Below are 25,478 nucleotides of genomic sequence, written 5' to 3' on the forward strand. Positions count from 1 at the left end.
ATCTGGTTGTCCTTGGTTGTCTTGCTCTTCACACGACTGCACTCCCATTCACAAAACAAACCATCATACAAATTTACTGATGACGGGGCTATGTTGGGGTTGATAAGCAACAATGAAGCAGCCTACAGAGGAGACAGCTCCTTAACATCAACAAGATTAAGGAGCTTGTAAATTACTTCAGGAGACACAGGGAAACAACACATGTGCCACCCTGGGAATGAGTGGAGAAGAGGTGGAACGGGTGAGGAGCTTCAAGTACCTTGGTGTTCATCTCTCAGAGGGCCTGGCATGGGGAGTGAGCACTGATGAGGTGAAGAAAGTTCTCCAGCTGTACAACAGAGGAGAGGAAAGACCCACAGCAGATTATCATCAAAAATCATGCCCCCCTTCCATCTCTGGAAGAAATACACGAGGATGAAAAGATCTGGTCTGCCTGCACACATCCTGGATAGTCTGTTTAGCAGCCTCAGGGTCCAGAGGAGTGGACACTGACTTGAAAACAACAAAGCAATCTGAGCCAGGTTTAATTATTTAATAGCTTTTTTAAACACATGCACTCACACACACACAGAGCAACAATGCACTTTTAAATATCATGCAGTTTTTATTTCTCATATTATATTCTACTTTTGTTTTTGTTTATCCTATGTTGCTGTGACAAGGAGAGTTTCCAAACAAAATTTCACTGTACATGTGCAATGTCATTAAATACCTTATCTTATTTCTGGTCAAATTTTCAAAAAAACCTAATATATCGAAAATTTCATGCATGCAGCATCAGCTACACTTTGTTTTTTAAACATAGGGTTTAGTGAAGTAATTAGTGATCATAACCAGCTCTGTTGCACTCTAAATGTAACGCGCGCGCACACTTTCATGTGCGTCGTCATGTCCAGTTGGAGCTGCAGGCTGATCATTTCAAACCCTGGCGGGATTTTTTTTTTTTTTTTTTTTTGTCTGTGGTGAAGTGCCACACCAGACCACATTCAATGTATCTTTCAAACATTTTGTCTCCCGAAGGCAACCGCGCCATAATGTGGCGCGTTGTATTCGTGCCAGCACGTCAAAAACGAAACCAAAAGCGCGCACGCAGGCGGGTTAGTTTCGTTTTATAATAATAAGGAGAGTCTGGCTGCAGGGAGATACAGTCCTTTCCACATGTAGTCGGTGAGTCTTCCATTTATTTCTTAATATTTTGATTGATTTTAATATAATAATCAAAGTAACCCGAGGTGCTTTCATCTGTTGGCTTTACTGCGGAAAAGACGCAGACGCACGTAGTGTAAGTGCGTCACCTTACTTGACCTCCGCTGTAGGTTATGTCAGGAGACGAGACCCACAGGAACACTGAAACCTTCACAGCTCATACGATGAATGGGTAAACTCTCCATCTATGAGGAATCAGCAGTTTTAAGAAGGACGTTTATATATAAACACATAATAATGCGTATTTTTCAAGTATACTGACTCAGATTCTTGTTAATGGTGTGAACATTACAAATACTCTCATAGTAAAGTTGTACTTTAAGGATCTTGTATTTTTTTTTTTTAAGATTAATTAGAATAGTAAGTAATTAATAGGTATGTTTGTAGGATTCCTGCTTTTTTGGCAGCATCTGTATATAAAATAAAAACCTTCACTTTCACTTTTAGAAAAATGTGCTTGGATACAAGGTCATTTTTAGACTCTCTGGCAGCTTCGGGTGAGAAGCAAACCTTGGAGAAACCGCAACACTTTCATTTCTTTCAAGTTTTACAACTGGTCACTGTTTATATTTCCATCTTCTTTACATTGTAAGATCATGACAGGATCATCCAACACAGGGATAGAAATTGAGAAAGAAAAATATATAGACACCCCCCCCCCCCCCAACACACGCACACACTCAGACACACACACCATATAATGAACCATGGGGGAGCCACAATGTCACAAATAAAATAAAATAAACCCCAACTGTAATCATTACTATTGATGGTGATTCAATAAACACTTTTTTTTTTAACAATGCTTATCAAAGAAATACTAAGGAGAAATATTACTGTTTAAGCCATTACTGCTATTTATAGATATACAATATATGTAAGTCCAAACTGAGGTGTTGGAGCAGCTAGACAAGGTGGACCATTGGCCCCAAGCTTTAGGGTGACCCCCAGAGAGGCCTGACATTGGTCAGTATCAGTGACAATTCAATTCAATTTTATTTGTATATAGTGCCAAATACAACACAGTATATACTGGGGCATCCAGAGAGGTTTTGAGAAGAGGAATTTGTATTTTGTCTTTCTTTGTTGAACAACTGTACTTTCAATTAAAACAATTTATAGTAGTTGCACATTGTGTTTCCATGAAAAACTCAACATTTTAAAAAACGGATGAAAATTAGGTAATGAAAGTAGAAATGTGAGGCTACAGCAATAAAAGCACTCAGTAAATGTGTATTTTTTCACTCTTAAACCAAAAGCAGCTGTTCATATTCAACATTATCCATGATGTCATAATGTATTTATCATATATCATGACTGAATATCACAAAAGACAATGGAGAGCGTCCCCCGGCCAGCTCAGTTGGTAGAGCATGAGACTCATAATCTCAGGGGTTTGTGTCCCATGCCGGGCGTCACCTTCCTGTGGGCTCACCACCTGCAGGAAATTTCTTAATCGGTGCATTGTGATCTGGGTAACAGTGCTCAGACTGTCACCCCCGCGACCCGGAAACGGATAAGCGGAAGAAAATGAATGAACAATGGAGAGCAGACAGATAATTAAGTAGTATTTTCAGTACAATATATCACACACTTATTCTCTGTGCAATATCACCATGTGCATCATGTATATTCCAACAGATTTAATTGTAATTTCTTTCCCATTTCATGCTCGTCAAATTCAAAGTGACAGAAATTGAAATATGAAAGAAAAGTGTCCTAATTGAGAAAAACAATATGTGATTAACTAAATGAAATGATTTCATTCATTAAGAGAACTAAATATTTCATAACTGGTGGCCACAGGTTACAGGTAAAGGTAGAGAATTAAAGAAACAAATGACTAAAAGAAACAAAGTCAAGAATCAGGGGCGAGAGAAAGAGCACTGGTATTTGGAAAAACAAATATCATTGCACAAAGACATAAGCATCATCTAAAGTAGTACTTCAAAAGTAGATATTTCAGTTGGTGAATTAAAACAAAATCATGCCACTGACATTTATAATTTAAAAAACAATCCCCTGATTCAGAGGAATACTTACTTTTATTTGAGTACTGTACTTGTAATTGAGTTGAATTTCACTGAAGTATAAATTATATTTAGAATAATTTTAAATTTAGATTGTATTACTATATTTAACACATGAAATAGGTGTAGAAATTGTTAAGTGGTATTCAGGTTGATCTTAAAGTGGAGTGATCTATTTGCCCTGCATCTACTTCAAAATAAAGATTTTTATGCCTCATTATGAAGTTTATAGTTGGGAGTTTCTGCCATAATTCTAAATGGCCGACCAAAACAAGTCCAAAACTAACAGGGGAACTTGTTTCCTTTTGTTAAAAACAGATTGTGCTTGTGCTTGTTGCTTATTACCTCCTGTTCAATCCACCAGTTGACACAAGTGTGTTTGTGTTCAGCTGATGGAGTCTGACCATGGATGAGGAGATCGACCCTGAACCTGGTGAAGATGTGACCACCGTCTTGGTTGAGGAAACTGCTGAGCTGCTGCACATCCTCAGCCGTCAGTCACCTGCGGTCGTTACAGAGCTGCTCCAGATGATGCCGGGTCAGTTGACCTCCAGCGGCCCGGAGCGAGTCGAGGCCATGTTGGAATACTTCAGGTGGGCCAGTGCAGCAGAGTGCAGCAGCTTCCTCCAGAGTGTGTGCATGCTGTGTGACGACATCCCCGTGCGTCTGGAGTGCCGGCTCATGTCAGCGGCTGGACAAGGCAGCAGTGAGTCCCGTCACCCTCAATAGTCGTTCGGATATTCCACTGTGTTGATTTCCTTCATACGTTCATTCAAGTCATCAACCTTTTTAAACATAATGTGACATATGCTGTGGGATATAATAGGTAGTTTCTCATAATTCACAAATATTTATTGGAAATCGTTCAGTGACTGTTCAAAACATACAACACTGAGACGAAATATGTCCACAATAACATTTTGAGGACAATAAAACACTAACATTTTCAGGATGCATGTTAAAAAGGTGCAAAAAAAATCCTATTTCAGATTTTATTTTTAAAAACTGGCTATATGATTGTGCTCGCTAAACCCATTCGTCTTCCACACTACTTTATTTAATTCTGTGTCGTGAAGGGCTGTAGTCGATCCCATGTAAATATTGGACTAAGCAGGTTACACCCTGGATGGATAACCAGTCCGTCACAAGGCAAAGACCGAGAGAGACTATCACTAACATTCTCGTTCCGCGGAGCGTCACTGTGTTTTAATTTGTACCGAGGAGAGTAGTCAGTCTCTCTGTGGGGGACGTGGCGGCGGGCTGCTCCGCTTTCTGACTTGTTTTGGATGTTTTGTACAATTCATACTCGGCCTACAAAACTTCAAAATAAAAGTCAAAACAACGTATTTTCAAAACAATCTTCTCCCAACCGAGCTTGTACTTTGAAAAGAATACCGGATGCGAATGCGTAAATAACATGGCGTTTGCGTCCATATGATAGTGCGCATGCGTAACTGACTCAAACGACTCCGTAAAAAGAAATTGGGTGCATCGCTAATGGAGCAGAGAGAGAGAGAGAGAGAGAGAGAGAGGATGCTGATACATCCACAGTGCCGCAATTTGTAGATAGAACAGGTGCTCCGAGTGCTATATGGAAGTATTTTGGCTTCAAAACAAATGAGCACGGTGTCTCCATCAACACCGAAGCAACATTGTGCAAACAGTGTTTGAGAACATGTCTGGCCAAGGCTGGAAACACTACTAACCTGGCTAAACACCTGAAGGACAAGCACCCAGTCATGCATAAGGAGTTCAAAGAATGACAGGTAATAACGTATATACCCATGAAAAAATCGCTGTGGAAAAAAATGTAAGCTATTATAAATATTAGTATTATATAAATAATATAAAAATATAATATGAAAATATTTAATTTTAGCCATTTAATGTTATAAAGATTACTGCATAGTAACATACCATTTATAGACATTGGTCCTACTTAAGACAGGTTGTATCTAATGACATTTTTTGTGTTCTTTTTTTATTTCGAAAAGTATCGAACTACATGGTGGTATCGATATCGATACCAAAATGTTGGTATCATGACAACACTATTAAGATGGCTGAAACGCATCGATTGGCATTGTGAATCATTCAGATAGTTCTCTGCGGCATCTTTTTATACTCAGTGATGTTTATAGTATGGGTGTGCTGCCACAGCAATAATCGTAAATGAAGGCAAGACAAATACCATATTGATCTGAATATGAGACAAAGGTTAGTCTGGGAAATTGATCTGAAAAAGTTAGGTCATCTGATATTTATTGTCTAAGGAACATGTACTCTCAGTACATGTTGGTTTGATTTAAGATTTCCTGCTCGACCACATCAGACCTTCTGCAACGACAAGACAACAGTCCAGGGAGGGGAAAACAAAATGTAGAATTTAAAATGTTGCTGATGTCCCACTGACGTTGATAAGAGAAACTGAAAGTAGCATTTTGATTCAAAGTCGTTTGCTGGCAACCATGCTGGGAATCCCCTGTGTTCCCCAACCCTATATTTGTTCAATTTCAATTCGATATATAAAATAAAAGGGAGATTTAGGAGAAAATACAGAATATAAGAATATCTTCGTAATGCATTTTATGTCTTTAATATGTTTTGTTTTTTGTGCTGTAGGCAATCGTGAAAGTATTAGTCCAACTGCAGTGGATCAGAAGTCCCTGTCACCTCCTGCAGACCTGCAGCTCATCAAACGGCCAAGGATTGGTAGGGTGCACACACCCACACACACACACACACAAACCACGTGGCCACGTGTTTCCGATGTGGTCGTATGCATACAATACATTTCGTATGTGTCTCTTAAGTCATAAGTTGTTCAAGATCACCAGAAGATTTAGTGAATGCGGTAATTGTGCAACTGCTATTGAAAGAATGAAATCCCCCCCCAGATTCTCTCTGCGGATTTCTCAAAACCACATTTCCTCGGTTTCAACTGAAAACTTCACCAGCCTGTCAGACATTAACATGAACTTTTCAGGACAAAGTGTAGAAGCACAATTTTTCATGGAAATTCACACTTTTATCATAATTATTCTTTAAGTTAATTTAAATAACACTAAAGGGTAAGCTGTATATGTTAATTACCCCATATAGAAAGTGAGAAATTACATCACAATTTTTCATATTCCTGTTAATCGATCATTTACTGAGAAATCCCGGGGTTAGTTTTAGGTGTGACTATATGATTATTAGCGAGGCACGTTTAGTTGTTGTCTCACTCTAAAGCACACACAAATGTGCTAATTTACTAAACTCCTGTATAAAGTGCGATGAACTGCTCATACAAATAGATTGCATGCATTTTGTTGGCAATCCACTAAAAACAACATAATGACCAACTTCATGTGAGAACAGGAGTATCAGTATGATACTTTTTCTATGACGTGATTGTATGGAGCGCTGAGCTTCCACAAGCTCTAAATAAAATGGAATATTATGAAGTTGAACGTGTTGATGGAAGAAGTTATCAAAGAGCTCAGTGTTCGAAGAAATAAATCTGAATTTCTCACAAAAAAAGAACAAGAAAAAAACTCAACATGAAGAAAGAAAGAAAGAAAGAAAGGGTTTCAGAAAAGACTTCAAGACTTAAGCAAAGGAAAAACAGAAAATGTCATAATAAAAGTCAAGGGCAGGCAGCATAACAAGTGTTCCTTAGCAGCTATGACAACTCTTTTGTATTGAAAACAAATAAAATCTTAAACAAAGCAAGTGTTTTCACATTGAAAATTGATCTATTGGCATAAATTACGTTTTTTGCTCAATCTTTAACACACAACCTGTATTTCTCATTGGTTCGCTAAACGCAAAGTGTGTGTTTATATTGCACATTCATCAGACGCCATCCTTAGTTATTCGATCAGCTTCTACATGTGTTCGCAGATTATATCAAGTTTACAACAATTCTTTTCACAAGTGCAAACATTCATTTGTCGTTCCCTATATATTCAGATAAAGTAAGAAAGTTGTCAAAAGGTTTGAAAAAGTCTTTATTATTACATGACAGTATTTATTTATTTACCTATGATAGCAATTTTTATTATTCTATTATTACTGTATTATAACAAGTCTAACAATACCAAGGATCAAATGTGGATACATCCAGATCAGCAGTTGTTATTGGGTGTTTTAGTTATGCAATTAAGACGTGTTAAACATTTTTGATTAATTATTTTGTTCTTTAGGTTTTCTGAATAGTGTATTCTGACTTGGCTTGAATAACTTTTATTAAACATAATGTGTTTAAAATTATTTTTATTGATTTTTTTAACGATATGTAAACTATCAGCTGGGATGCAGTGTATGAAAATCTGCTTTATAGAAATCTTCTGGTGTAGTTAAGTCAGTTTTTTTTATCTGATTCCCTCTACAGATTACTGGGAGCTGTACATAGCCACAGTCAAACGTTCACTGCTGAGCCGGTGGGAGCGACTGACACAACATCTGCTGAGAGACGTCCAGTTGGAGAGTGTGTGGGTCAGCCCCCGGACCGCTAACAGAGGCAGGGACAGACCCGATCAAACTCCAGGCTCAGCAGACAGAGGGGGCAGAACACCAGGTCCGCTTGCTCTCGTTGCACAATGAGAATTTGATAAATTTATTAGAGGTTAGCATTAATTTGACATACACATGGGGGAGATGGTGACCTCAAGGGTTTGGAAGGAAGCTTGTTGGCAGAAGTTTGCTGGCTTGAATTCTGCTTAAGACGGGTCACCACTGAGGGTCCCTGAACGAGGCTCTTAACCCCCAAAAAAGCATCCGGCTTTAGAATTGTGCAAAATCAAACATGCAGCAACACATTCTTAAAAGAAAGCGAAAAACACCTCACAGTGGTGAAAGAAAATGTGTAGTCTCTGGTTAATTTCTTACTGTGATTTCAGAGCCTGACGGGGATTTCATGTGTTTGGAGTCCAAAGTGACTTTGGACACCTTCCTTCAAGAAATCACAGGAAAAATAACTGTTCTCACAGGTCGGGCCGGGTCAGGAAAAACTGTGCTCATGTCTCATCTGGGACAGCAGTGGGCCAACAGCCTCGTGAGTTATAATATTACTTATCATCATACATCATTTGCTGTCTTCACTTACCATTTACATTACTAACAAACTTGTTTGTCTTGCTACTGAAATTCAGATTCAGAGGAAGAATCCCTTCCCATTAATATGTTTTAACATTGTAGGTGTCTTTGAGAAAACCTTGGAAATCAGTTGGCACCATCAATACCTATTTATAATATCTAAAATAACCTCCACCGTAACTTTATATTTGATTCATTCTTGTTCCTACTTGATCTCCTTTCATTCAACCCCCACAACTTACAAATATCTCCAATGGATTATTAGTATCACTCATTTACAGTCTACTTTGTATATCTCCACGGTAAAGAGCCCACTGAACGATTTTATTTATTTATGGTGTATTCTGACTCCTGATCAGATCCCCAGGCGTCTCTTTTCTCTCATGTTCATAATTTCCTTTCCTTTCAGGGCCCGCTCCCTTCATCTTACCTCTTTGTTCTGCTTGAGTTTCGTCAGCTCAACCGTTTGCCCTGCCCCCTCTCCCTGTCCGAGCTGCTGTTCCAACATTACCTCCCGGCTGAAGGGGGCGACATGGCAAAGGTATGGCGTTTCTGCTCCAATAGGCTCTCGTGAAGATTGATCTTTAAACATCATGGTTGTTAAAACTTCTGAACAAGAAAAGGTTTATTTGAAACACTGGGCAAAAACATACAAAAACAAGACAGTATTGTGTTGATCCAAATGCTTTGATTGTTTGTGATGCTGAAGCAGGAAACTGTTCTGGCGAAGAAACACACAGCAGGATGTGATATGTTATGGCATCAGGTCACTAATGGAAAATGTAGTCCATATAGGTTGTGTTTTACAAAGTACAGAATGTTGAACTGCGGTCAGCAATAAGGCGGCAAAACAAGATCTTGAGGAAAGAAGTCCATCCTTTCTGAATCACGAGTGCTCCAAGTACAGGCGAAAGCGTAAAGCAGCTTCATGCTACATGTGTAGAACCGATGATTTCAATCCATTTGATCTGAAATATCCTGTCCTTCGTCCACGCTTCAATCCTTCTATCAGAGAACCATTGTGGACTACCTCCTCTCCAATCCAGAGCAGAGCTGTTGGGTGTTGGACGGTTACGACGAGTTTCACAGCAAACTCAGCGGAACAGAACTGAACAGAGGGCCGCTGAACTTGGAAAACTCAGTGCCTGTGGCAGACCTCATCTCAGGGCTGCTGAATCGCCAGCTCCTTCCAGGAAGCACAGTGCTGGTCACCTGTCGGCTGCGTGACGTTGTGGATTTGGATGGCGTCTCAGACAAAGTGGGGCAGCTGCTGGGATGGAACCACCAAGAGATCCAAGAGTATCTAAACAACTTTTTTCATGCAAAAGGTAAAACATTTTAATCATTTCTCCAGTGCTGTTTGCAGAATAATTAAGCAAAAAAAACAACAACAACACATCTCTGAACTGGGGTTGTGTCATATTAGTTGTTTTTTATGTATCCATAGTTTCCACCTGACGCATATCAGAAGCAGAGCAGTCGACTTTGTTGTTTTGGGGCATTTTTCTTAGATTTTTGCTCCTAGATTCTGGTCTGTTGCCTCCTTGTATGATATGATGTTGGGAAATACAATCTGTTGTCAGCACAGTCTACAGCAGTAGGGTTTCCATATATGTTGACATGCAGAGCATGAATCCATCGTGCAAGATGAATATTTGAAGTGTTGATATTGGGATGATGATAGATTTGTGTTATATTGTGCACACCTACTTTAAACTGGCAAAAGTGTTGTAGAGCAAAGCTTTAGAACCACTGGTCCACATCACTGTGATCTATTTTGAATTTGCAGAGCATGAATGGACAGGGCATTGAAACTTATTTGATGTGATTCAATCTTTTGTGATGTGTATATTGTTTGTGTGCCACCTGTGAAGGTCACTCAGATGGAGCCCTCAAAGAGAAGGCAGCAGATCTTCTTTTCTCCAGTCGACACCTCCTCGCCATGTCTTCTCTCCCGGCCCTGTGCAACATCTGCTGCATCTGTCTGGATTACTTACTGCTTGGAGAAAGGATGCAAACAATACAAAACCTCGAAAGCAGGGAAACAGAAAAAGGAACAGATAGGGGAGCTCAGATCTCACCCGATTGTGCACAAACAACAGAAAAAGATGGACACACAGATAGAAGTAAAGCTATACAAACAGATAAAACAAATGGAAGAGATGAGCTTCTTCAAACTGCAGGCCAAGTTCCCAGCACGCTTACCCAAGTCTACCTCACTCTACTTAGTGCCTTTCTTACCCGTGACAGTTTCGAAGGAGAACAGTCGAACCCCACCAGATTTCCTCAGAGGTGCAGGCTAAGTAGAAATGCGGAAAATCTTTGGAATGTCAATGTTTGATGACACAACAGGATACACAAATATAATAGCATTATAAGCTACTTTTAAGTTTTAAGGTTCACATTTACTTTTGTTTTAATTCTTCACTTTTAGCATGCAGCTGAAGAACTGTATTTCTTTTCTGTCTCTTCGCGTAGCTCTCTCAGACGGCACCAGTCCAAGCTGTGTGAGCTCAGCAAACTGGCTTGGAAAGGTTTGGAGGAACACAAGATCCTGTTTTTGGAGGAAGAGGTTTCACAGGATGTGTTAGAGTTCTCGATCAGGACGGGGCTCTTCAAACAGGTGAGGCTTGGTCCAATGAGTTAAATGTCTGGACATTGCTTTTGGAGGTTTAAATGATCCATCAGGTCCACATATAATTTCTGGAAGGATGCAAGGATTTCCTAGCCTTTAATCCTCTCACCAATAAGGAGCCCATTCCCACGCTAAGAAATGTTCTCCTTCGGACTGCAAGACACTTTTGGGATGTGGCCTGTGGTAAATGTCATACCTGGAGACAATTTCTGGAGCACAGATAGACACAAACACTGGGACAAATACTTGCCTGAATTCTGGTTTGCGTTGAATACAGCAGTATACGTTTCCAGTGGAGTCACCCCTGCCAAGCTCGGTAGCAGGACATAGGAGTTTAGAAGATTGGTAAAAAACATTACTTTAAAAAAAGCCAGGCAGAAACAATAAAAACAACTATGATAAAGGGACAAGAGATGGAGATTTTTCATACAAAGACCATGTGTGGAGCCATACTCGACCTTGGCTTTTACTACCAATCGTTCCTCGCATTGGAAAGACCTATACAGAATTATCTAGCGAGTCAGACCTCTAACCTATGAGGTGGTCTCGGAGGACACTGAGGAAGACTTATGTGTCATTAATGTGGCCCAAATTAAGTCGTGCTTCCCCACAGCTGAAGAGGTGAACAGGGAACAGCAACAGTGGATCCTGTAGATATTTGAGGAGGACAGTGAAGAAGAGGATTTTCCTGGATTCCCGACCTCAGATTGAGTTGTGGTTACGCAGATGAAGCATCATAAAACGTAAGCACTCCAAGGCGTTGCTGGTGCTGCTTTTAAAAATCTCCCCCTCAGCTGTCAGTGCATGCCGGCAGAAGTGAAATGCAGACGTGTCGGAGCTCTTATGCTGGGTGTTACTGAAAGCTAGTCATTAAATCTCACCGATCGCATCGCTATCGGACGTATTTCCTCCGTTCCGACCCGGACCCAAAACGGCATTCCTTCTCATTTCTTCTTTTCTTCTGCATCCACGCCATTCCTGCCATAACTCTTAGCAGAGTGGTTTTGAAGCACTTCAGGACACAGACTGACTGTGACTGATAGATCCACTCAGGTGCTGAGTTGTTGTTTTTTACTCGGACTGAGGCTCTTTTCGGACGGATTCCTTTTTGCTCATGAAGAGGTTTTTTTCTCTCTCTCTCTCTTTCTACATTGGGAAGAATCTTTCTTTTATGAACTGTATGAACTGCATTTTGTGTTGGAACTCTTAATTTTCAACTATGAATACAGTATTTGCTTTGAATTCAATCTTCTGTGCTTTGTTGATTTGTGTTGCTCGTGTTATTCTCGTCAGTTTAAGGAGTACATGGTTAAATGCATTACATTTGTGTGGGTTTTGATGTGGGAAATATTGGGATGTTGGGTTATATAAAGCCATATAATTAAAAGTAGACCCACCCCCACCCCCACCCACACCCACACCCACACCCCCAACCCGCACTCCCCAACCCCCAACCACCAAGACAACTGGAAAGACTGCCGGAAAAATAAATGTCTTATTTGTCAGGAGAGAAAACTGGCTGACACCCCTAAGGAAGCAACCCCACGTGTGTGTGTGTGTGTGTGCGTGCGTGCGTGCGTGCGTGCGTGCGTGCGTGCGTGCGTGCGTGCGTGCGTGCGTGCGTGCGTGCGTGCGTGCGCGCGCATCAGTCAGGGTATAAGCCCATCTTTTATAGCCGGGACTGACTCCAGCAAATTCTGTAGAACGTGGACAGATGACGATTATCCCCCCCCCCCCCCCCCCCCCCCCCCAAAAAAAAAAAAAAGTAATTTAAAGCTCATTCAAGCTCAAGTTTTTATGGAACTATTCAATAATCGCACTACAAAATGCAGCATTAAAGGACAATTATAAGATGCTTTTTGCTGTTCCCGGTTGTGGTAAGCCAGCAATCTGGCAATGAAGTGTTCTGCTGGAGTAATATGGGACTAACAGCTCTTTAACATATGCTGGAGTCTGGTTGTTAAGAGCTTTTTAGATTTTAAATTCTACTCTACATTTAACAGGAAGCCAATGAAGAGATGTTAACATTGCTGGTTCCTGTCAGGACTCTCGCTGCAGCATTTTTGAATCAATTGAAGACTCTTTCAGCCCTGATAATAGGGGGTTACAATAATCTACTCTGGAAGTAACAAATGCTGGGATTACTTTCTGAGTGACACTCTGAGTCAACATGTTCCTGATTTTCGAGACATTACATGTGAAAGAAATCAGTGCTGCAGATTTCTTTAATGTGGGAGTTGAAGGATAAGTCCAGGTCAAAAATAACTCCCAGGTTCCTCACAGTGGAAGTCAAAGTAATACCATCCGGTGTTACTATAATTTCTCTCTCAGATGTTTTGTGCTAAATACGATAATTTCTGTTTCATCTGAATTCAGGAGTGGAAAATTGAAGTACACATGGTTTAAAAACAACAACAACACAGAATCTATGTTGAGCGAGCAGACACCTTGTCAAATTAATACAATTCTTTTTCCAAGGAAAGTATTATTAGATCATACCTGTAATGCACCTAATAACATATCCGAGGTACAAATGAAATAAAAATCATAGTCATTCTAAAAATAAAAGTGCATCATTGTGTTCTTTTAGGTGGAGTTCAAGCTTCATGATGGGATGTCTGTCAAAGCCTTCAGCTTCATCCATCTGACGGTGCAGGAGTTTTTTGCTGCACTTCGAGTCATGACCAGTAACAACGTCAGTGATGCCCTACTCAAGAAAAGGTGAGAAATGAATTTAGGGAAACTAAGCACAAATGAATATGTTATATTTTAAGATCAGAGAGCCTCTGTGTATGTGAGATACTAGAGTCTGTTGATTGCATCCTGAAGGTCCTGCGGTTAAGGTTTTACCCCAATAAAGACATTGTCCCTAAGCATTTAAGACACACTGACTGGAAAAATATATAGCCTGCAACTGCCATGCTTACCACACATATAGTTTCAGTTTTGCTCATTTTTGACTGCTGCACATTTTCTTGCATAATTTTTTCTATTTTAAAATTTCCCAGAAATGCTTTGAGTGTACATGAGAGTAATGATTTCATATTAGATTGTAAATGAGCTTCGCTTATATAGTGATCCCTTCACACACACACACACACACACACACACACACACACACACACACACACACACACACACACACACACACACACACACACACACACACACACACACACACACACACACACACACACCACAGTGCTCCACTTCTGTTAGGAGAAAACCACACCATGTGATAAAATCCAAAATGTCCTATTAACATTCTTGTGGTGCTCTAGTTGATTGAGACCTTGTTCGCATGTGCTCGTCCTCTCCTGCAGGCAATGCTCGATTACAAAATCAAAATTCTAAAGCATTTTATATGTCAAATAAACAGCCACAGCCATCTCTTCCGCGTCTGAACTGCTACCAAAAATAGAATTCTGTCACCTTAGAGTCAAAATATATCTCCAATAACTGAGTATTAGGAAAGTAGATTAAAGTAACTGAACTCAAGCTGCTAAAACGTAACAGAATAAAATACTACTGAGTGTAAGTGACTCTGAACCATATATGGTTACACGCAACACGAGAAATAGCCCGGCCTTGGAAGCAACGTGACCTGTGTAAATTGAGCATGCTTCAGTGTGAGATATGTTTGGACTCACACCATAGAAGGAGGCTAGAAGATCGCTGGTATCGACACAACGTGCTTGAGTCTAACCCCAGGAGGAAAGGTTGAAGGAAACTGCTGGGAGGGCAGCGACAGTGAGACCACACTAGGGGCCACAGAGTTTGAATCAGTTATAAAGCTCTTAAGAAAAAGATTTACCTTTTTGATTATATAGTAGTTACACAATGCAGGACTAAACAAGGTCGTAGGTGCAAAGTTCCACCTCATAACATGTAAACTTACAGTACACTCATTACCATAGACACCTCACACAAGAGATAATAACCTTCAGAAATTGTTACGACTTTTATATATTTGAGCAAAAGTCCCAGTATTGGCCATATGTTAGTTTCTTTCAGAATGTTAATGGCTATTCTGATGAAAATAACATTGGTTTTGACATCAGATGATCGCCAAAAAGAATGTTTTTTATTTAATAGCACAGTTTATTCAGCCTGATGTCCTTTTAAATGACTCACAAAATGCTGCTGCCTATAAAATACAGAGCTGGTTTTATTAATCAAGGCAAACATAATTCTAAGGTTCCTTTAGTTGACGGAACAGTTTTAGATTTTTAATTTTTTTTTAAACAGACTGTTTTGGGGATATTTTTTCCCTCTGCTTTGGACCTGTCCTGTTCATAGTTATTCATAGCAGTAACCCTATACGTGGAGCTGCTGAGGATCTTGGGAGTCACAGTGGTGACCTGTCAGCAGTGGGATTTGACCCTGTGCAAACCTTCAAACACAAGCTCGCTTCTCTAACCTCCACTGCACCACTGCCTGAACCTGTATAGCCGAGGCTTTAATGTTTGAACTAAAAACTATTTTCAAACACTCTGCCAGGAAGACAATGACTTGGAAATCATCGTGTGAGAGGTTTCTCTTTTGGAAAGACTTTTGAAATTCTTTGAATTATTACAAAGCTTTCATTTTTCATTTTGTTGGTTTTTCTCTTTTCTCTGTTACAAGCACCTAGAGAGGACTGTGTTGTATTTGGTGCTATATAAATAAAGTTGAATTGAAGTTATCTTAATCTGGTTTAACATTGCAATAAAGATGTGATTTCTTTACAAATACAATCACTTAAGTCAATCAAATGTTTTTTAAGCTTTGAGGCTTGTTCTTTGAAATGACAGTGCTCTTTTCACCAGCTCTGACTTCATCATGCATTTTGTGTCCTTACTTTTTAATTTTTTTACTTCCTGTCACAACAACTGTACAATATATGTGCCTCCCTTCTTTCATTTACATACAAATATAATGTATCTTTATTACATTTTTGTATCCACCATTTATTTCAGACTTTATGTTTGTCTTTCTGATCGTTTTATATTGTAAAGCACTCCTCTTTTTTATTTGTTGTATAATTAGAAAATTTAAATTATTTAAATTATTGTTTCCAAAGATGCATTAAATCTTTGAAGTAGAGTTAATTGCACACATTTACACACACACACACACACACACGAATCAGTGGCGCTCGATCTCCACGGGGAGTAATTACAGGTTCTTCGACAATTGGGCAGCAATGCAGTGGATCAAACTGCCCACCTTGGGATTGGAAAACGACCCGCTATACTAACAGAACCACATCCACTCAATCCCCAATCTACACAAGCTTATCCTCTTCCTACACCTTCCTTTAACCTCTGGATCCCCTGGTTATGTTCAGTTCAACACTGTATTACTCATATTTACACTTTGAGTCTTGTGGCCTCATTCTAGTAGCACATTGAAGGTAAACACAACATGAGTCCTGCTTTGGATGCAAGTTTTATGTCATGCTTTGTGAACAGTTGGTAAGATCAGACAGACAATTAAAAGTATACCTTGTTTCTTGTCTAACTTTGCTCTCTCCTCTTCCACATTGCCTCCTCAGATTCAGTCTAAAAACTCGCTGGACAACCAAATCAGACCAGAGGACAGTATTCACAGACTCCCTGTGCCTGTACGTGTGTGGTCTGGCTTCTCCTAACTGCACTTCAGCCCTGGTCCAATTATCCAGAGCTTCAGGAGAAACAGGAGTCCAAAACTGGGTCCAGAAACGGCAGACACTGGTTCTGAACTTGCTTAAAACGCTGTGCAACAGCACATTGACCGGACCAAAGGTAGAAGGAAAGAAGTAAGTAAGTGTTTGTTTTTTTCCCTCTGACCTGTTTTTTGTTCCATGTTCCCAGGTACTGGAGCTTTGCCATTGCGTCCAGGAGACCCAGGACCAACAACTGGCCAAGCAGCTCGTAGATTCCAGGCCCACCCTGGAACTGCGCAACATCTGGCTACTGCCTAATGATATTGACGCTCTGGCATTTGTAGTTAATTCAGGGGGTGACAATGGGATTGCTTTGGATTTTGGAGCATGTTCAATGGAGCTGGAGTGTTTAGATGTCCTGTCCAGGTGCAAGAACCTCCATCAGCTCAGGTGGGCAAACACAGACCCATGCATCAGCTCCGCAATACATTCATGCATGCATCTACACCTCTACAAATTGTTTCACAAGCCTAATTTGTTTTACACGCGATACTGTGCTTTTGCGAAAATGCTCAGGGGCACGGGGCTAAGCATTTTGAAGAGCGGTCATTGTAACACATGAGAACCCAGGTGCGGATGGTGTTGAGCCAACAAGCATCTGAAAACCCCTGTTAAGCCTTGGGATGTTAAAAAGGAGTGCGAGTTGCGCAGTCATGCTCCGGAAAGAGCTGCCGTTGCTTTGCCTTTGACATTCCTCAGCTGACACACCACCTGTCATCCTGTGAGACCCTAACTGTCTGCCTTTGTCTTTGCCTTTTGACCGGCCTGCTTGTCCGTGTCTCACTCCTTCAACAATCTACAGCACTATGATCATCCAGCTTGTTTGAAGGGTTTTTTAATTTGATAACATTGCAGAAAGTTTTTGAAATCCTCGTGACCTCATGTGTTTACCCTCGCTCAGACTCTGCCTGTGTTAAGAATGTGGTATAAAGACTGGCTATGATCAAAAACCTGGGAGAGAATAGTTGTTGATATCAGAGGAACAAGAATCACAAGAAAACAAGTTGCTCGAGCTGAAACTGCTGAGCAACAACAATAAAATGCAAAGATAATGTGAGTTATCCCACAGGAACATAAAGAGAAAAAACATGCATATATATAGCAAATAAACTAGCAAGATAGCTATGATAAGGTTAGAATGGGTGCTTTGGGCGTCATACAGGGTTTTTGTGTGGTCCGGCTTGGCCCTGCCTGCTGTCGTCCGTAGTGTACACTACCTCTTAGTTTAAAGGGTGTTTAGGTCAACATAGTAACTTCCACTTCACTCCACAACAATACGTTGCATTGCATACTCCCTTTTATAACTGCAGGTCCCCACTATTATAGTGTTTTTGTATGTTTGTCTGACTTCTCTTGATCATGCATTCTGCAGTCTTTTGCTCTTCATATATTTGACACATATTTGTCACTTTTGCATTTATTTCTTTAGAAATTAGAGGAAAAAGTTGTTGTACAACTCTGTAACTGTGCATTAACATTTTTTTCGGTGCACTGGAGGTATAGAGCAGGTCTGTCAGAGTTAGTATTACACGGTTAAAAATAATCACTGTCAGGGGCTGGAGCTCTTTTTAAAGAAAACTGCATTTTAAGATTTGTGTCAGTGTGAATGTCACATACTCACACCTCTTTTTGTGTCTTTTCAGTTTTCGCAGCCGCAAGTACGGAGACAAGTTTGCCGAGAAGTTGTCGTCTATTTTGCCTGAATTGAAAACCCTGAAAAAACTAGAGTAGGTTTCAGGTTACAAGCAACACAAGCAATTTTACTTGAACTGCCCTCACTACCTCGTGTGACTGATTCTATTTTTTTTTTTTTTTAAATCTCCGCCTCCTGAAGGTTTTGTGGTGGCAGTCTGACAGCTGCAGGAGCAGCCAGTTTGGCCTCTGGTCTGCGGAGCTGTCCACACATCACTGAAATCAAGTATATTTTCTCCTACTCATGAGTTGTCTAACATAAAGTGTAAAGGTGTTTACGTGGTGTTAAAACTTCGGATAATAACCCAGATTATTCATCGATATCTGAATGCATCTGACCAATAGGTCCTATTTAAATAAAAAAATTTTTACACAAGATAGATATAAATATTCTGTAAAATTATTATTTATCATACTGAAACTAGTGATGCAGTCCGAGTATAGATATTGCATTTTTTTAATATATCGTAGATACGACTTAATAGCAAAATTATATAAATGAGAGGTTTTGTTCATGAAAACTGAATTCATTGATTGTAAATTAATGTAAGTCAAATTTTGAGCCAACAGTTAAATTCAAGCAATTCATTATGGAAATATATATCTGTTGTCAAAAATATCTGGGGAAAAGCTTCTAGAATGTGTCTTTTAAACTGTGTAACACTTGTTGAAATGTGCCACTGCAGCTAAATTACACCAGTTATGCCACATGGAAAACTTCTATTTCAAGACTTATCTTGCAAACTTGGCCATATTCCAAAGAGACACTATTGCCCCTGAAGAAGAAACAGACAGGAACTCCTTCATGCCTGATTGAAAGTGGGGATTTTCTCACCATGAGTCCTGCCCACAGCACCACTGCTGTTTTTGTATCATACAAGGAGATATATTGCCATTTTAAAGTATAATGCAATATGGCTCTCTTCCCTAGTGTGAATATCGTGTTTACAAAAGTTAGCAGACTATCAATTACATCTCTTAATTTGAATCTGGCTCTGAGAGACAGCTGAGGACTTTCCCTGGAAATGATTAAAGCTGAACCTTAATGCCTCCACTTGCCTGTACCCCACACACCCAACCCCACACCCCTGGGTAATACATGAGTAGTTTACACTCGTGTCGACACGTTCAAAAACATCTATTAAAAACCCGCCCCGGTGTCTATTTAAGACGGGTGTTTATTCTTTGGAATGTGCAGCCACCAGAGGACCGTAAAAGAGGCCGGCTTTTCCTTTGGACTCAGTTTTCACTTGTAGTTATTTGCGATGCTAAACCAACAAATGAAATGCAGCTACTGTAACCAATTCAATTCAACTTTATTTATATAGCACTAGATACAATTTCTAGTCATTTCTCGGTGCTTTAGTAAACAGAAAAGTCTTGAGTCTGCCCTTAAAAGCAGCGACTGTGTCAGCTTCCCTAACTGAAACTGGAAGCTGGTTCCACATGAGAGGAGCCTGATAGCTGAAGGCTCTACCTCTTATTCTTCTTCTAGAAAACCTAGGAATCTCCATTAAGCCAGCACTTTGAGAACGATGTGTTCTTCTGGGGAGATATGGGACTAACAGTTCTTTAAGATGCGAGCCTGGAGCCTGGTTGTTAAGAGCTTTATAAGTCAGGAGGAGGATTTTAAATTCTATTCCAGATTTAACAAGTAAAGCCTTTTTTTAAATCACACCGACCTTGAATGGACAATTCATGCTTTTATCAGCTCACGAATTGATTTCTGTAATGCACTTTATGTGGGTGTCTCTCAGTCGCCTCCAATTGGTGCAAAATGCTGCGGCCCGTTTTTTAACAAACACATCCAGACATCCCCTCAGTCCTCTTCTCCCTTCACTGGCTCCTAATTTCTTTTAGAATTGATTTTAAGATTTTACTTTTTGTTTTTAAAGCACTCAACGGCCTTGCTCCTCCTTATTTAGCGGAACTCTTGACTGTACGACGCACAGAAAGGGTGCTAAGGTCCACAAATCAGCTGCTATTGGAAGTCCCTAGAGCCAGGTATAAACACTGGGAAGATTGGGCTTTCTCTGTTGCTGCCCCCAGACTCTGGAATAAACTGCCCCCTGAAATACGCACATTAACCGACTTTGGCCTCTTTCGCTCAAAAGTTATTTATTCAGACTGGCTTTTAATACACAGTAATATGGTGACATTTTATCTTATTTTATTTTGATTTGATTTGATTTTACTCTTGTTGATATAGTGTATGTTTTTACTCTTGTTCTCTTTTAATTCTTTTCTTTGTGAATTTTATCGTCCCCTTTTTTTTTTTTTTTTACTTTGAAGCACTTTTGTCACTTTGTGTGTTGTAAAGGGCTAAATAAATAAATGTTGATTGATTGATTAACAGGGAGCCAGTGAAGAGAAGCTAACATTGGAGTGATGTGATCTCTGATGCTGGTTCTTGTCAGGACTCTTGCTGCAGCATTTTAAATCAATTGATGACTTTTGAAGCAGTTTTTCCGACACCCTGATACTAGAGTTACAATAGTCCACTCTCAAACTAACAAATGGGTGGATTAGGTTTTCAGCATCACTCTGAGTCAGCATGTTTCTAATTTTGGAAATACTAGGTAGACTTGTTTAATGTGGGAGTTGAAGGACAAATCCTGGTCCAATCATATAACCAGATATGATGGGAAAATAAGTTGCAGCTGTAAAAGTTGTTGATCAGCTGTTTTTGTTTTTTGTAGTCTAACTGGTAACAACCTGAGAAATGGAGGACTCGAACAAGTGTCTGAGATACTTACCCATCTACAAAGTCTGCAGTCAGTTGTGTAAGTTAATGTTTGGATCATCACAGTACAGTAACTAAAAGATGATAATGAATAAGGTTTGTGTGTGATGGTAGTTATGTGCTTGTCTGTGCAGGCTGGGACGAAACAACACCACTCTGGAAGGAATGCACTGCCTGATTGAGAAAATGTCTTCTTGTTTGAACATCCAGCATGTTCATGCAGAGTAGGTGAACGCATGCAAACATGCCACAGCAACTAAAAAAATACAACAATGGCTAAAATATCTTAAAAGTCCTTAAATAGTTAATGATATGTAAATGAAAACACTTTTCAGTTAATATGCAATTTACTGTAGCCTGTTTTATGCAGGACCTTTTTTAAAATCAGGCCCATATATCCACCCAAGCTCATTCTCAACACATCTTTGGTTTATCTACACCACGTGATGGCAATATGTTGGTCATGTCATCAATCCATATCAATTATTGTTTAGAAAAAATAAACATGCAGACATAGAAATACACATCGATATATGCATGTGTGCACCTTCACACACTTCTGGATATCCTTATTTATTGGAAGTGCTTTAAAACTCCCTCATGCAGTAAAACATCACTGTGCCATCACTTTCCACAGTAATATCTTAATTAATAAATTAGCATAGCAGGTAGAATTTCTGAAGCTCATGAATAAAGTCGTAAAGCTTCAGACCTGCGTGTCTCTCCCCGCTCACTAATCTGTTGACTTTCCCCGAAGCTTCTGTTTGAACAGTTACTATTCTGCCTGACATCCTGTTTATTGGAGGAGGTGTACCTAATTTAACGTTTTAACCCAACACTTCACCTGAGAACAACATGAAAGATGTCTCACTGTAATTAACACTAAACCTGTATCCGCAGTATCTGTGACGCAGTAAGCATCTTTACATAGCATTAGATTACCTTTAAACAAGCTGGTTTGTCTCAACTGCTTTGTTTCATTGTCTCGCTAAAGTTAATAAATCCATAACGTTCATAAAGTTCTAACTTCCAAATTATAGAGCATCTTCCTCCATCTATCTTAAGGTGAAAACTTTTTAATCTTTCTCAACTAAATCAAGCTCAATAACTTAGAAAAATGTCATTTATGTCATCTTTTAAAGCAGCAAAATTACTCTATTACTTTCTTTTAATTACAAAAGCTCATTCTGTTTATATTTTCCGACTCGTACAAGTTGATAGAGTGTTTTATATCTTTGCAGTGGGATGAAAGAAATCAAAGTAACCTTCTCAGAAAACTCAGACAAGAGGTGAGTTTTTGTTATGTGGATGAAGGAAACAAAGAAACAGTGGTTAAAGTTTCCAAAATGAGCAATATGTTTTTTTATTCTTCTCTGCAGCCATAAAACAAAACATGCACAATCAATCAGGTAAAACATGAACACATTAACTCACTTATCACATGGACATTGTTGTTAATTCTCGTCTTTTGCCAGCTGACAGAAGGACTTTTGCTTTTTTTTTATATATTTTAAATGGATGTTAACAGTAAATCTTTTAGATGTAGTTCAATGAATATAAAGGAAATGTCCTCTTTTCCAAAACTAACATTGGGTACAGGTTTTTTAAATCATATGTTTTCATTATTTCATCTTAATAATCATTTCTTCCCCAGCTTGTTGAACCAAAAATGGAAAAAAAATGACATGCTGAGACTTGTGACATTATTGGCCTGCATCCCTGTTCTGTCTGTTGTGGAGTAAGTAATAAATTAATGAAGCACTAAACTGTTGAAATAGTATCGTCATTGATTACTTTATTGATAATATCATTTTTTTTATCAAAGATCAGGCCGCTGAAGCTCGTCCATTGTTAGGATTTTGGTGCAATAGTTTCAGTGCGTATTTCTGACAGAGTTGCACTTCACATTTTTAGTGCAATAGGTTAAAATATTACTGTAAGGGTTTACCTCAATATTTGCTCTAGTCTACATGTGCACTGTTTGAAATGTGTTTGTACTACCGTGTGAGTTAGTTGCTTCACATGAGACCCTTCCAAATATATTTTCATATTTTTGTCTTCATCTTTGTACATTTTGCACTGTGCTGTGTTTTTACACCAGTCTGTCTGGAGGCCAGTGGGACGAGAACATTTTAGTGACACTGACTGAGAATTTGTCAAAGATCAACATCACCGGAAAGATCATGTAAGATTGGATGAATCCAAAACTCTCATCATGTGCAATTTTGTTCCACTTCTGTCTGCAGGATGGGGTTTCCTGGGGTGAAATGTCCATAACTTCTCCCCATGTGCTAAGTCAGGGAGGGTTAAAATCTGTCCTTTGCCATATTGTCACTTCCCACACATCAATGCAAACATGCACTCATGCAGCACATCCAGTGGAAAATTATAGTTATTTTAAATCTCCATAAAAAGGCAATAAATGACATATCTTGCTTCTAGTAAGATACTTTCACGTTGGAAGTAGACTCTGTTATTATGGTTTTGCATTATATTCTTTATTACTTTCATACTGAAATCTTCATTTGACAGCAACATAAAGTTGAATGGATGTACGTCATTAATCTCAGTCTGGAATTGTTACATATAATAGACTAATACAAATTAATAACAGATCTAATACAAATAGATGTTATTAGGATGTGTATTTTGTTAATAAAATATATCCTTTATTGTCTTTTGTTTTAATTTTGAATATTTATTTTCATCACTGTTCTGCCTTCTCACCCATCCAAATTGAACCCAGTTTACTGACCTGAATTAAAAAAAAACGAACTCTTGAAACAATTGTTTAAAAGTCCTGAATAGCAGCATTTCTCAATGTTCACTGTCTTTTCTCAGACTGAATGACAGCTGCTCCTCAGTGAAGAGTTTGCTTCTTCTGACTGCTTTGCTGTCTACCTGTCCTTCTGTCATGGAGCTTCATATCAGGTACAGATTTGTACATGTATTACACACTGCACTTATTCACTACCAACCCCTAGTTGTTATTCGTACTCACATTTTGTTGTTTATCCTCACTTTTTGGTCATTTTTTGTGTTGAAATGTGTTTTACTTGATGTTTCAGACTACAGAGGCCCGTTCAGGTATCCATAGTATTCAATGAAGAGACAGAAAAACCTGCTAAACAAAGACCTAAAGTCCTCTGGTATGTACGTAACATAGTTAATCATTGATCGATAGTATCTAAAGTATAGATACATTATTTATTTATTGAATTGAGTTTTGTTGTTATAGTTGTTCGTACTCATAATCTATTGTCTCCTTCAGCATCAGTTCCTGTAATCTGCGACCTGCCAACCTGGAAGGATTGTGGATAAGTTTGGGAAGGACTTCTGGTCTCACTGTGCTCGAGTAAGATGCACCAAAAACCCAGAAATATTTTAAGCACTGTGTGAAGCACTTTGTGCTACAACCTTGTATAAAAAGTGCTATATAAATAAAGTTTGATTTGATTTGATTAAAGATTCTCACATGATCAGTCAGAACAACACATAAGCAGGCACATTTAGCAACTGCAACCAAAATGAAAACATGAAAACTTTAATAATAAATATTCCACGAGAGAGAGAGAGAGAGAGAGAGAGAGAGAGAGAGAGAGAGAGAGAGAGAGAGAGAGAGAGAGAGAGAGAGAGAGAAATTGCCCTTAGAGGCGTGTTGTTGGATTAAAAATCAGCTGCTGTATACCAGGGTAATTTCCTTAAATTACATGTGAATTAACAATTTTTAGTTGGTTTGCTCATGAGATTCATTGTTTATCTTAATAAAAAGGAGGGAAAACAGCAAAAATGTCCATGACTGCTGAACTAGAAACAACATTCATTTATTTGTTTTATTTAAATTTGTTTCTGACAATTAGTCCTTGTTTCTTTGCTGTCAGTGTGTCCAGTAATTCTTTAGGCAGCCAAGGTCTGAAGAAGTTGTTGGATGCTCTGCCTCATCTCAGCAAAATCCAAGAAATAAAGTAAGCTTCACACACAGAAACCCTGTTTAATACATCAGAAGGATTCACTGAAACATTTTTAAAAGTCTTGCTTGCGATTATATGCTATAATGAGCTGTGTTTGTACCTGCATTGCCCGTTTATCATCCCCCAAGCTTCTGGCTTTGTTCAGACAAAGAAAGAAAGTTGGCAAAAACATTAGTGAGATGTTCTTGTCAAACAGGTTTTCAAATAGGAAGATGCCAGCCTCTACGTTTTACCACGGGCCACTACTCCATAATCAGCACCAACGGCTTCCTTTTGTCTCATTGTTTTTGCTTTTTTTCTTCTCTTTTCAGTGCCGGCAACAATGGCATCAGTGTGGAGGGAGTGGCGATGCTGGCAGCTGCTTTATGCTCTCACAACAGGTTAACCCAAACCCACGTCAGGTACTGTTTGATAGTTAAATTAGCTCATAAAG

General features: G+C 39.2%; 1 protein-coding gene across 1 annotated transcript in view; it reads left to right on the top strand.

The window, feature by feature from the left end:
- The first annotated feature begins 1,060 nt into the window (after positions 1–1,060).
- The window catches only part of nlrc5 (NLR family, CARD domain containing 5), a 43,112-nt gene continuing 18,694 nt past the window's right edge, over positions 1,061–25,478 (top strand). The window contains exons 1-25 of the mRNA XM_080475241.1: positions 1,061–1,167; positions 3,626–3,942; positions 5,859–5,948; positions 7,615–7,800; positions 8,123–8,277; positions 8,728–8,859; positions 9,331–9,646; positions 10,193–10,610; positions 10,797–10,941; positions 13,544–13,674; positions 16,490–16,718; positions 16,788–17,029; positions 18,283–18,366; positions 18,474–18,557; positions 21,031–21,114; positions 21,209–21,298; positions 22,316–22,363; positions 22,454–22,483; positions 22,729–22,812; positions 23,176–23,259; positions 23,916–24,005; positions 24,143–24,223; positions 24,346–24,429; positions 24,956–25,039; positions 25,357–25,446. Coding sequence (XP_080331367.1) covers positions 3,642–3,942; positions 5,859–5,948; positions 7,615–7,800; positions 8,123–8,277; positions 8,728–8,859; positions 9,331–9,646; positions 10,193–10,610; positions 10,797–10,941; positions 13,544–13,674; positions 16,490–16,718; positions 16,788–17,029; positions 18,283–18,366; positions 18,474–18,557; positions 21,031–21,114; positions 21,209–21,298; positions 22,316–22,363; positions 22,454–22,483; positions 22,729–22,812; positions 23,176–23,259; positions 23,916–24,005; positions 24,143–24,223; positions 24,346–24,429; positions 24,956–25,039; positions 25,357–25,446 — 3,362 coding nt within the window. The 5' untranslated portion in view covers positions 1,061–1,167; positions 3,626–3,641. The remainder of the gene's footprint in view (positions 1,168–3,625; positions 3,943–5,858; positions 5,949–7,614; positions 7,801–8,122; positions 8,278–8,727; positions 8,860–9,330; positions 9,647–10,192; positions 10,611–10,796; positions 10,942–13,543; positions 13,675–16,489; positions 16,719–16,787; positions 17,030–18,282; positions 18,367–18,473; positions 18,558–21,030; positions 21,115–21,208; positions 21,299–22,315; positions 22,364–22,453; positions 22,484–22,728; positions 22,813–23,175; positions 23,260–23,915; positions 24,006–24,142; positions 24,224–24,345; positions 24,430–24,955; positions 25,040–25,356; positions 25,447–25,478) is intronic.

Source organism: Lipophrys pholis, assembly GCF_963383615.2.
Source record: "Lipophrys pholis genome assembly, chromosome: 11".
Lineage (NCBI taxonomy): Eukaryota > Metazoa > Chordata > Actinopteri > Blenniiformes > Blenniidae > Lipophrys > Lipophrys pholis.